The sequence below is a fragment of the Strix aluco genome, chromosome 20, assembly GCF_031877795.1.
Source record: "Strix aluco isolate bStrAlu1 chromosome 20, bStrAlu1.hap1, whole genome shotgun sequence".
Lineage (NCBI taxonomy): Eukaryota > Metazoa > Chordata > Aves > Strigiformes > Strigidae > Strix > Strix aluco.
The window spans coordinates 10,715,650-10,729,069 of NC_133950.1; the positions used below are offsets into that span (position 1 = coordinate 10,715,650).

The 13,420-nt window shown below is 45.8% G+C and overlaps 1 protein-coding gene across 5 annotated transcripts in view; it reads left to right on the top strand.

The window, feature by feature from the left end:
* The window catches only part of ABL1 (ABL proto-oncogene 1, non-receptor tyrosine kinase), an 82,810-nt gene that overhangs the window by 44,302 nt on the left and 25,088 nt on the right, over positions 1-13,420 (top strand). The window contains exons 1-2 of one of the 5 annotated variants that reach the window (XM_074846449.1): positions 4,227-4,868; positions 12,137-12,240. The exons of 2 other annotated variants lie outside the window; for them this stretch is intronic. In XM_074846449.1, the coding sequence (XP_074702550.1) occupies positions 12,210-12,240 (31 nt within the window). In that variant the 5' untranslated portion in view covers positions 4,227-4,868; positions 12,137-12,209. Of the gene's footprint in view, positions 1-4,226; positions 4,869-12,136; positions 12,241-13,420 lie in introns of those variants that run through there. 2 more of the 5 variants (XM_074846448.1, XM_074846446.1) reach the window with 2 other exon arrangements.

Sequence of the window (13,420 nt, forward strand, 5' to 3'; positions counted from 1 at the left end):
CTTGTGATCACCAGATTAAGTGGTAGTCAGAGATCCTTCAGTATCTTGGTCACTTGGTCTTTCTCCTTAGGTGTGTGAACAAACTTGGAAAGTTTTACAGGGCTGATGTAGTCATTCCATGTGCAAACACCAAGGACTTTTCTCACCCTCTGCCTGTTACGTGACAGGTATTACAAATAACTCACAAACGTAATCGCCTTTTGTGTAGTGCTGTCACTGCCAAGTAAGCAGAGAAGGTCAGAGTATCCTGAAGACTTGTTTTCACTTGTCCTTTGAAGTAGTTACAAGGTGTCAATGAACAATTACTAAGACTAAGAGGTGACTGACTCAAGAGGCAGTTGTTTAAATCTGAGGTGGTTTATATCAGACTGGGTGTGGGATGTGGGCTCAGCTCTAACCCTGACAATCTGGGACTCACATTCTGCCCTGCTTTCTTTGGCACACCACAGTAAAGCTCTCACAGCTTCTTTGATAATTTTCATATACACATATATTTTTAATCAGGTAATGGTATTAGAATGTGTTATTTCACTATGAAAGATGTCATCAGAGCTACATAGTATGGCAGTGCTCTGTGGTACAGACCCATTTTTAATCATAAAGCCAGTGACCTGTGAATGCCCAAAATCACGTGTAACCATATCACTTACTAATAAAAATACATCTTACAGATTATGTGATTCTACACTTTGTTGCTCCATACATCCAGAGACAGATTTACAGGCAGCATTGAGTTGGTCTTTAACACCTGTGGGGAAATTCTCAGCTGTATTTACAGAAGAGCAAGGCACAGGTAACTTGTAACTGTAAGCAAGAATCTGCTCTTTTTCTGGCGGGCTCCTTTACTTCTTTTCTTTAACCACTAGCTTGCGCTGCTTCTGTTTCAAGTGACTTTTCCATCCCGAAACACCTGAATGTGCCTATCAAGAAATGCCAGTGTTTGGGGCTTCAAACTCTTTCCATGTTTCAGAAGAGGATTTAGAAATAAAATTAAGCTCTGCTTTTAAATGGGTGACGAGCACTCAAGCTGTTTTTAATGGTATCGCAACAAAATTCACTCCAGCTGCTAACGTGGTGGGATCATGCCAAAACTCACTTTCTGTTCATGGAGTCCAGTCCTTTCGCTGCTGCTGTCATACATGTGTGTGATCGTTCTCTTTTCGAAAAATCCATCCTCAAATTTTGGGTAGCTGTAAGAAAATAAAGAAATAGCTGTCTGCTAGAAGAAGCTCCAACATGAAGGCAGTTGGCTAAATAGGTTTATGCTCTTGTATGAGCATGAACAATAAAGGCTAATGGATACTGGATTGCATTAGCAAGAGCAGAGCCAGCAGGTCGAAGGAAGTGATTATTTCCCTCTTTTTGGCGCTTGTGACGCCACATCTGGAGTACGGCGTCCAGCTCCCTCCTTCCCCCATAGCAGATGCTGACAGGCTGGAGGGAGTCTGGTGGGGGCTGGAGCAAGCGGTGCCCCCGGGGCCAAGTGAGCTGCCTTCACCCAGTCAGGGAACAGGGTCCCAGTGCTCCCATAACCACCCAGCTGGTGGCTGGAGAGACTCTTCTCAGAGGTGCACAACAAAATGGGGAGAAGCAACACTTACAACTTGCAGCAGGGCAAAGCTGGATAGTTGTAAGAGGGTAAAAAGTGTTTCACACTGCCCAGCAGAGTTGGTTAAAGTTTAGCTGTAAAAAGCCTGGAACAACCTGTTCTAGATAGATAGCTGCCCTCTGAGCAGGAGGTTGAACTGTGGAGACCTTCCGAGTCTGCTCCCAACCAAAATTGTTTTGCCATTCTGCAACAGAGAGCCTGAGCTGAAGGTTGCATCAGTCACTCTGTAGTCCAAAAGTCTGCACGCTTTTCATGACTGATTTTGTTCTAAGATGTGTCTATGACAAACAAACATGAAAGGGATTAATAGATGTCAGCCGTAAGAGTAGCAGGGTTTGTGTGACACTACCAATATGGCTTTTATTTCTGTATCGCCAGTTAATTTCATGGCATGCAGGAAAGGCAGAGGGTATTTGCTCAAAGTATTTACAGCCTAGTTTGCCATGACACAAAAGAGGAAACATTGAAGGATGACGTTTGTAGCAGAGGGACCACACAAGCTTGTCTGTGTGGAAACATAAAGGGAATTAATTTGTTTATCTACAGAGGAAGTTATCCCAGGATAGCTCTTTGTGTTTAACTCCCCAAGTGGATGCCTTTCTCCTACAGTGAGGTGGTTCTACAAGCGGGTTAATTTAAATTGAGATGAGGCTTTCTTCTTCTGGAATAAGAACCCCAGGAGTTCATCAGGAATGTAATCCGCATTAATTCTGCCGGTGCTCATTGTATTAACCTTAATTGTAATGGCTGGGTGGTGTTCATGGGGGGCAGCCTTTGTACTGCCGGGGGATGCTATGGGGATTCTGCATTCCTACAGCTGCAGTTGGAGGAGAAGCCGGATAGGGATGCTCCTCACATGGAAAAGAAGTTGCGTGCAACATGCCTGGTCTGCTCTTACAATGTTACTTCATCCCGGTTCCCTAAACATGACACTAGGCCTAAACATGTGATGACGGAGCTCCTCCTGTAATTTGTATAAACTTTCTCCTCCAAATCTGCTTTTAACTCCCCTCCCCATGCAGTTCTGCACAAGTTCTCTGTTGCGGTCTCATCTGAAGTTGGCCAGGCAGGGAACACGTAGATAGGTGTTGATTTCTCTTGAAACTCTCGTGTTTCCATAAAATAGAAATTTTCCTCCAGAAATAGAGGGAGGAAGGGACGCTGTGGGGAGAACTGCATAGTTGTCTTTCTAATGCACGTGCAGGCTCTCAGAGGTGGGGGATCGCATCTGTAGCCTCATCTCTTCTCTGGACTAAGTTGAGGAAATGTTTTAGTTCTCTTGCTGTTTCTTGGTTTATTAAATGGGGATATCCATGTTCGTCTTTTCTGAGAAAACCCAGGGAATCACTTTGAACATCACGCTGTCCTTGCCTTGATTATTTCTCCTCTAGAAATGTTGCAACTTGTGGTATTTAAAAAAACGCAAATGCTATAATTGCAGTTCAGTATGGGTTGAGAGACCAAGGATTTCTTTCCAAGCCGTCTTTCACACGTACACCCCATGGATCAGAAGGCTGAGGCAACGTAATGCTGCAAAATAATGTTGAAAGAGCCTGAGCAATGTTTGCTGTTTCAGAGGCATGGTCCTCAGATGCTGGAAGCATGCAGAGTTTCCCCTAAAGTATTAAATGTTTGAAAACGTTGGAGGGCAAAAGAGCACTAGCTAGTCAGTAACCTTGCCAAAATAAACTGTCAGATGTGGAGGGAAGTTTTCAGGGACAAAAATGAAGATTTGCTGCTTTGTTGATCCTGTGTGTGACACACCAAGCACTCCACACGTTGCGGTGGAGTTTGTGATAGGGTTGGCTTCCCAGGCCATTTTCCACAGCCCCTCTATCCTGCTTCCCAGATGAACTCTGCACCCTTGAGCACCTCTTGTTCCAAGCAGCAAAGCACCCCAGTGTTTGAGAAATGAAAGGGGATTTTTGAGTGGAGAAAAATGCAATTGTAGGCAAGCCCAATTTGCCTATAAAAATGTATAAATATATATGTATAGAATATAAATATATATGACAAAAGTGATGGTTGTTTTAAAAAGGGGACACATAATAATGCTAGAAGGTAATCTATAAAAAATGCAAAACGGGAGAGCAGTAATTAACGTGTAGCCTTGAGAAACCTGCAAGGGAAAGGCACGGTTTGCAGGGGAAAAGAATAGTAGGTAGTGGGACAGAGAAAACTTTTGGCCCCTTTTGCAAGAGGAGTAGTATCCTGTGAGCGTAATTGCATCAGCTGTGATTTGAATGCGTTTGCCTGTGATTTTCAGAGATGCTAGGACTGCATCTTCTGGGGAGGACCTCCAGCCCCCCTCAAGTTTTTGCGCTGGTTTACGAACGGGCATAGCTCTGGGTTTGCTTTGCAGTATTTAAACAATTCCCTTAATACGCTGTGAAGTGACAACGCTTTTAAGACTTTGGCTGTTGCCTACAATTCACTTGGTTTAACAGAGCCGTGCACAAAGCAGCAGCGTTAGTCCTTAGTCCTGCCTTTGCCCCCTTCCCAAACCCAGGAGGGCTCTCCCAGCCAGGGGAAACTTGTTGATTTTCTCTCTGGCGTTGGGAGAGGAGGCAGGCAGGGTGCAGGCAGGCAGGCAGGAGGAGGGTTAAGGAGCGAGGGCGTTGCTCGGCTGCCTGATGTCATGGAGGCAGGCAGCGGCTGAAGGGGGCCCTTTGTTGGCAGCGGAGCCCCAGCAGCCCTGCCTGCACCCAGCGCCCGGCGGCGTGCGGGCAGCTGCCGCCGAGTGCGGGCAGGAGTGGCTCTGCCCAACTTGGTTGGCTTTGCTTTTTTTTTCCTTCTTTTTTATTTTCCTTCCCCCCACCCCCACCCCCTCCTCTCTCCCGCCAAAAGAGTTGGGAAGGAGGGAAGATGGCTGGAGTTAACTCCCCGGGAGAGGAGATGCGGGGCCCCAGGATTTTCCGCCTCTCGGGCTCGCCCTTGTAATGGTTTTCAGAGCGCTGGATTTCTTAGACTTTTCCTGGATGTTTTGTTTTAGATTTTTCCTGGGTATTTTGTTTTAGACTTTTCCTGGATTCTTTTAGACTTTTCCTGGATTTTTTTAGACTCTTACCGGATTTTTTTAGACTCTTTTTTTAGACTTTTACCGGATAATTCGACAGTGCGAGAAGAAGTTGAAGGGGGAAGGGAAACCAGACAGCCGAAGCCAAACTCTAACAAATGAAAATGTTGGAGATTTGCTTGAAATTGGTGGGTTGCAAATCGAAGAAAGGGCTTTCCTCCTCCTCCAGCTGCTACCTGGAAGGTGAGTACCCAAGGGGCTGGGGTCGGGCCGTGCCCCCCAGGACCCCGGGCTGGGACTCTGGCTGCTGCGCTCCCGGGGAACACGGCCCGACCCCACCGCCATCCCAGACACCAGTTTTATCCCTTGCTTGCAAGTTGGGGCCAGGCTTGGGGAAGTGTTTGGTCCAGGCCAGCTTTAGGCTAGGCTTTCGCATATGGGGGCAAAGGAACCGGGTGGTGTACGCGGCATCCAGACCCCAGGTGACTTTCATTAAATGCAGTATACAAAGGGAGCGCGGCTCTACCATTTATGGTTGTAAAATGTCAAGTGATCTTATTGCCGAGCCCATAAAAAAAGCTGTATCTTCAGGCCTTGGCTTTATTTTTTTTTTTGCGCGGGGAAGGATCTCCCTTATTTTGGACGTGAGAGGAGGATGGTAAAACCAACTCCAGGCTCAGGAAGAAAATTTAGATGAGTCCATCAGTAAAATATTTTCAGCATGCGTTAACCAAAATGAACTAAGAGATTATGTATTATCCCCTTGGAAGTTTGCTTTCCACAGGCATTCATTTCACTGAATTTTCTTGCGTGTTTGCTATTAAAAGGTGATTTTTTCAGTCACACCCATAATCATTTGTAGATACTGAGATGTTAAACACATGGACCTGACTAGTTCAGATTGAAGGCCTTGGCAACAGAGGCACCGTGCTGGGCTGGGGGACTTTGGGCTGAGGTCTTGCGTGACCTCGAGCAAGTGCTTCACCCTGGCCTGGCTTCACACCCGGCCTGCGGGGTCGCCCCCCTGCAGCCCCGGCCCCTTTGCTGCGCTAGCGGGGCTGCGTCCATCCCACTGGGGCTGTTCGGGCTTCTTCAACTTCTTTTGTGTTGCTGGATGTTGCTTCAGTAAAAATAATCCCCATGCCAGGAGGACCGTGCTAACTCATCAAATCAGAGGCACGAAAGGCAGCAGCTGATTTCCCGGGGCCTATCGCAAGGCGCTGTTGCTCAACTCTCGAATATTCAGTGGAGAAATGGTCCTTGGAAATTCATAGGTTAGGAATCTCAAAATGTACAAATGGCTTCTCCTGGCAAACCCATTTGAAGACATTTCAGATCAAGAGTCTGTATTTATCAGATGCGTTTAGGGGCTCTGAAGAATTTTTTTATTTCAGTTTCCAGAGGACTTTTTAAAGTTTCAGAAACCTAATGATGGGCGGATGCATATGAGTAATTTTCATCTTTCCTGTGCAGCTGAATTCTCCTGTGATCTTTTAGGTCTATAAAACCTCTGTCTGTGTCCCCTGCCTCTGGTATTGCTCCGGCACAGCCAGGCTGCGTGTTGAGGAACTCCGAGCTGTGCTGGGCCTCTCCTTTTTGTGCTGTTGGATCTTTCAACACAGCCCTGGGAGAACAGGCAGAGCATCTGGGGCCTCTCTTCCCTGCAGAAATGAATGCTAAAGGATGATGTTACAAGGGTGTTACCCTGCAAGTTTTCTCTTTTGTGTGTGTTACAACCACTCCCCCCCCCTCCCCAATTTGCAATGCAGTTGCATAATAGGATTAGAGCATAGTTTGACTGGTGCCATATAGGCAGTATGGAGTTAGGAACATGATCATTGATGCAATAAATATTGTAGTATTTCTACCTTCTGCTTCCCTGAGACTGTGGCTGCATATTTATTTTTTATGATGGGATGGGAAATAAGCATTCAAACATCTTTTAAACAATTTCTATCAAAGTAGCTCAGTCTTCTCAGCTCAGCATGGGGCAAAACCAAAGCCAGCATCCAAGTGGCCTGTTAAAGGTGAAGAGATGTGGCAACTGCAACCTTAACGCTGTGACAGTCCAGACAGGGCAGCCCAGGACCCACCAGAATCGACTGTGGGTCTCTTGGACAGCAGGGTGAGAAGCAAGAATCTATACTCATCTGGAGAAAGAAAAAAAGTTTTTAAAAAAAACTAGGCTTTTCTGTTACTGCTTTCTAAAGCTGGAGGTCCCCACGTGGTATTCCTGGACAGCTTTCTTATTAAAACTGTGCGGCTGAAAGCGCTGTTGAGGACTCTTCAAAAGAGTAGTGGTGGCTTGCCCCAAGCCCCCGTACTCCAAGGGCACAAGTGAAAACCATTTGCTTGCATTACCCTTAAGAAGATAACAAGTTTTTACATACACATTTGTTAAGTTTGATAGAAACCACTTAAGCTTGGCAGATTGTGTCAAGGGGGCAAGTTTGTGTCAAGGGTTGAAAATTAGGGACCCTCGCTCCTGGATCCCTATGAGCAGCGTGTGATGGCCAGTGCATTCCCATGCGCAGCCCACAGCCTCAGTGAAGCTTCTGAAAGGATTAAGGAGATAATGGTGATATCATTGGAGAATTTAACTCTGCTCTTGTTATCTTAGTTGTATGGGAAGCTGTTGAGGGCATGAGGGGAAAGCTGAGAGCTTTTTTGCTATAGTAGACTATGAAACCTTAAATGTAACTGCTTAAAGGATGAAAGGTCCATTAGTTGTGTGGAAACCAGTTGCAGCCAGGAGGATAGATTAAATTTTACCTAATTCAATTTCTTATTTTGGTTTTCATGTGTTAACAAAAACTCAACGGTGTTTGGTTGATGGATAGCATGGGACTGTAACAAAATCAAATCTGTTTGTTTTATTTTTAAACACACTTTTTGAAAATGGTGTATTGAGGTTGGGTTTGATAAGGCTGACTTAAAGTCAAGCACAGGTGTAGGTGTACACGTCTTTTGACCAAGTAATCAGAAATGGGTTTTTTTCATGGTGATCCTCTTCTGAAAGGCTTTTATGCTCTATTAGTTTGCAGGAACGAGGATGGTTTGTAGAGTCCTCTGTGGTGGTGTGGAGGGATGGCAGGTGCTGTGTCCCATTGCTGTGCGCTTTGCTGTGTACAGGCAGGCTTGTCTGCTGGCTGAAAGAGTTGAGACCTTTTCTTAACTTGATCAAAAATAACTTTAAACTGTTTCTAACAATTACTGAGATTTCATATTGATGTTTGAGCTAGCCTTTTTTTTTCCTCTTGTTTCTATTCCCACTAGTAAATATTATTTTAAAATGTGAGAGATCTGGATTTCTGTCATCTGCTTTCTCCTTTCTGCCTTTGCCAAACTGGATAATTCCTCACCCACTTCACACCAAGAAAGGGTAAAGAGTAGAAGGAAGAGGCACAGCAAGTACTGCTGCCAATCTGATCTGGAAAACAGAACGTGTCCATGTCCCAAATAGGGGCTGAAATAGTCTTGCTGCCTTTTTGGGCTTGCTCTACCACTGGAAGGCAGAAGCCTTGTTTAAAACCTGTCAGTGTTCTCTGTAAAGTTTAAAAACCATTTTGGGGACACTAGTGAAGTCCATTGTTTTCTAACTGAAATGATTTCTGGGCTGCCAGCTGTCAGATTGTGGGGATTTTTTTCTGGTGGGTTGTTTGGGTTTTTTTTGCGTGTCTTGTTACAGCTAGAGTAGATAAGCCTAGGGAGGAGCAGCGGCCTGTCACCATTGCCCCATTCCTGGAGAGTTTCTTTCTATGTGTTTGGGCACGTATTGAGCCAGACCCAAATCTGCACTGCCAGGGACTCATCCTGCCCTGGTGTCGCTGGGACCAGCAGGCAGGTCTTTGGCCGATCTGCTGGGAAGAGCGAGTATGTTAAGACAGTATTGCTGCCTCCCAGGAAAGAGCCTTCTATTTGTTTCCTCTCTTCCTTGGCTATTTTCTGCTCCTCACCTCTTGGCCTCTCATCTACCATCACTCAGTAGAGTTCTTGCTTATAAATATGTTTCTGGTTTTGTAATGGCTTGCTAGTTATGTGCTTGTTCCAGTGGTTCTCGCCTGTCCCATCCTTATTAAAAAAATCTGGCTGATGGTGCTACCATTTCCCATGGGTTGTGGTGAGAAAAGGATTATCATTTCATAGAAAAAGCTGTAACTGTCTTCAGAGCTAAAACTGATCATCCACAGACCTGTTAGTGCTTCCCTGAGCAGTCTGGGACTGCTTAGTAAAACAGGGAAATAGTAAATCTTCATGACTCTTGCTTGGTGCTTTCCCTCCCTAGGGCTCAGAAATGGGCAAAATTTGCTGCTTCTGTTCCCTTAATAAGGAAACAAACCCCAAAATTGTAAAGGTAAAGTTTTCAGAAATACGCAACTGTCATTGAAGCTCCCTTGGATCTTTCCCCTTTCTCTCCCAGAGTTTATAATCTAAGGTCAGGCAGCAGTTTAGTAGCAGATTTGGGAATAAAATCCAAATTTCTGCCATACCCACTATTCCACTCCATACATCTACAGTTACGATTAGCTGGCTGGAGAAAGATGATATTGACCATGTCACTAAGGAGTTATAAATGGAATAAACTCACTGAATGAACTCGAGTGGAACCTGCAGGCTAATATGAGAGTGAACTTTCAAAAAAACCCAGCAAAACCCACAACCAACCAAACAAAAAAAACCAAACAACAACAAAAGCCCCAAGATGACACAGGTCATCTCTTGGAGTGGGAGAAGCCACATCATCAGGGGTGCTTAGTGTTAGACAAGATAAAACACTGCACTTGACTGTGAGGGCCTGTTTGTGCATGGACCGTGCAGCAGGAGCCATGGGTGGCCTTGTTCACTCCCGTTTGCATTCAGCAGACTTGATTTTCGGTATTCAGAGTGCCGGAGGTTCCTGGTGGCCATGCGAGAAGGAGCTCAGCCAGCCTGCAGGGCCAAGGCACAGCGCTGGGGGTGGAAATAGGGTGACACAGTTGGGGAGACTGGCCCAGCCCAGGGTAGAGCGGGTTTGATTGAGAGAGGCTGCATCTGTTTTTGCACTTCTTCATCTCTGTATAGAAACACAGAATATTTAAGAAGTGATCATTTGTCCTCATGCTGACTGTAAGAACGTGGACTTTCCAAGTATCAGCCAAGAGCAGAAGTGACAGTGATAGCCTTTGTTACAGAAGATTATATGGCCTGTGCTATGGAGCGGGTGACAGGAGAGGCTGACCATGATCTCACTAAAGGGATGAGTCTGAAATAAAATGTGAAACCTTCCTTCTTTTTGGAAAAATCTGGTTTAAGGATTATTTATTTTTTTTTAAATCCATATTCCTCCAGGCATAGGGAATCCGTGAGGGCCACTAAGGAAATAATTGGGACAGAGAGGCAGCTGCTCCATCGAATGTGCTCAGAGTTGGGAACATTTGGATGTATTAAATCTGTATAGCTATTCTGCTATTTATCATCATTTCTTCCAGGGGAAAAGGAGAGTAGAGGGAACGTAGGGAAAGGGAAAGCTTTAGATAACATGTGCTGTACCTCCAAAGAGATTATTAGATGTGTTCTGCACTCTCTTGCTCTAGAAACCTCGTGGAAAAAAATGCCAGCACAGTTTGTTAAGACCACAGGATGTTTGTTTTGTAGGGAGACAGAAGGTCTCCTCCTTCCCTCGGGACTGCCCCACAGTCAGCTGTGGAGGAGCCGAGTGTAATTCTGTGCTGCTGCCTGTTTTCCAACCCTTCCCTTAAATTACTAAGGAAATTTGCTTGCGTTGGTCTAGACCAGAATTGTTCATATCTGAGAACTTCTCACACAGTTGCTAACAATGATTCATGACTTGATATAAACAGTAATTAGCAGGAGATAGTTACACTTATGAAACCTTTTAGTGTGCAAACATAAATATCTCCTGGTAAAAACTTAATTTAGGGGGGGAAATGAAGACATTCTTATGGCTAATGCCTCAAAATAAAAGCTGCTGTTGTCTTATTTCGAAGTCTGCTCCGCTTTAATTAAGAGAGTCATCATTTAGTTGGTGTTAGTGGAGAACTGAATTACAGCATTGCCTTGGGACTCCTTCCAGGAATCCAGGTGTCATCTGGAGCATGGTTCTGATCAAAGTAGTAAATTACAGTCTTGCTGGGACGCAGCAGAAGACAAAGTGGATGCGTGGAAGGAATCAGAGCGCAGAGATAACATTGAACTACGCTCACTTCCTTCCCCATCGCCATGCCAGGATACCCTCCTGTAGGTATAGCAGCCGGGTTGATTTGTTAGGAGGAATCTGGCCCATTGAAGAGGTCAGCAGTGCTTTAAAATTGTATTTAAAACCAGCAGTAGGAGGTAAAGAAGCTGTAGTGTGTTGGAAAAGACCCTCAGTATGTATGAACAGCAATATCTATTCCTGCTCTGAAGGACTATAATGTCTGGGCAGATTTACTAGAGAATAGCTCAGAGGGATAAATACCACTGACGGCCGGCTGTACGTGGCTCCCAGATGGACATGGCCTGTCTGCTTCTCTTGCTTCATGGCTTGTGTCCTGAGTCTGCTGACAGCCTCCTCTGGGGGCCCAGACCTTTAAAAGTGTGTTTTGTCACGGTCTATCAAGCTTCTGCTACACTCAGGTCATCACAATTCTGCTCTTCCCTTTATGCTCTTCTCTGTGTTGACTCAGGGCTTTATCCTCCCTTTCTTGCTGCCCTTCAAGCTTCATTCAGTCACCGCCTTCCCCACTCCAGTTCTTAATTTGGGGTTCCTAGCTTCTGGAAACACCAGCCCTAATGCAACCCAAGGGTTGGGTCTTGCATCTCCCCGTCGTGCTGTCCTGCACGGCAGCCTTCACACACGCCGTGCACCTCCGTTGGGGTGCCAGCGACTGAGCGGGGGGGTCAGCTTGGAAGATACAGCGGATACGAGCCCATCTGTGCATAGCATCCTATGTGGTCACCAGGGGCACTTGTGTGGTTTTCCAGCTTGGCAAATTCTCATATGCTTTATTTAACAGCCCTTGCTCTTGCCAGTCCTTGGGTTTGCCGACAGTTATCACTGAGTCAGTGTTTGTAGGAATGTCATGGAACAAAACTTGACTTTCGCACCACAGCTTGCGGGTGTTTTCGGTGTTTGACACAGTGTTGTCTCATGGTCTGAATCGAAGCGCATACCTTGGCATCCGTGTGTAATGAGTCAGTCCCAGCACCGCCGCAGCCTGGGCACGAGGGAGGGATTCTTGCGGAGCGCTTGGCTTTCCTCCTGCATCCCCATCCGTGGCTGTGCATGAGCCGTCCTTCGCTGGGCTGCGATCGCGCTGGAGTTGGAGGGGAGCCTGCCTTGGATTTCCTGCCTTCCTGACGAATCAGTCCCCCACGGGGGAGGCATTTTCCTTCCTAATGGAGGTTACGGTCCATCCCACTGTGCAGCATGTACTGGTTTGTGCCATATTTGGGGGAGAGCATCACAGCGTCACTCCTCGCTGAGGTTGTGTACCTGCTACTTGCAGCTCTCTGCTGTCTGTCTGTTCCAGGTGTTCACTGATGGTGTAACTCCTTGGAGTATCTCCAGTCACTGCAGCGCCCTGTGTTTGATAAGGGAGCTTAATGGGCTTGACAGGATCAAAGCGTTTTCATGGTAAAATGATTATAGCTTAATTTTCTGAAAGTGGATTTTCTGTTTCTTTTCTCATTGTCCCTCATGAAGCAAACCCAGGCTACTAAATGTATCCTCCCGAAGGAATCAGGAGGGTGAAGCAAGTGTGTCAAGGTGCTTTAAAAAACCACCCAACCGCCTTTTCTGGCTGTGGAATTGTTTAGAAAGCAGAATTATTTCACTCTTCTGATTCACTGTAAAAATATATCTCCCTGCAGATATGGTTTGGCTAGGAAAATAGGCCCGACAGTGTGTATCCTTGCTGTTTTACTCTCTGCCCACATATACGATATTACCTTTTCCAAAGAATACGCTAGTGCTCGTGTTCATAAATAATCACGAGAGAACCTTTATCAGTGGTGATCTGGCCAACACATTGAGGATACAAGATTGTCTGTGGGTGAATAGTGGCACTTTCACCACCAAAGTTTAAAAAATAATGGGATTTGTTATTGTTTGTAGGGTTGGGATTTCTTTTTTTGTTTGTTTTTTTTTTTTTTTTTAGCATTTCCTCATTGGGAAATGTATTTTGAACCTGTCCCAATCCACACTTGACATCCATATGTTTTCTGGTGTCAGTTGTATCAGTTCTTCACTGGTTTACTGGTACAGCTTATACTGGCTTTCCAGATCAAACAAGCAATAGTATTAAAAGCATATTTTGGTGTGATTGCATCTACATAGCAGCCCCTTGCTAGTGAGTATTACAAGTATAAAGAGAGAACTGTGCTCCCAGGTGACATGATAATGTAGAAGACACTTGGCCTGGGATTTCTCCCTCCAAAGCCCTGCTGCATTCGCCTCTGCAGAAGAGGGATTCAGTGGTGAGTGGGGGAGCAGGCAGGGGCTGATGCTGAGTAATGAAGAACAATATCATGGCACGAGGGGCCGGGTGTGATAGTGCCGTGTTTCCTGTCCCCATAGCTGCGCTGACGCAATGGTTTGTCTGTGGTGCTGTGACCTCGTTCAGCGAACTCATCCAGTGGAAAATAACCCTCAAAACCCAAGATTTTTCACAAGTTACTGTCCTGGGTTTGTGCCAGCACCGTCACCCGCAGGGCTGCCAGCACAGCTGGAGGTGGCACATTAAGAGTGAGGGGACACAACTACCTGGAGAATCACTGCCCCAAACTCTTGAATCATCAACCAGAGGGGAGGGTTT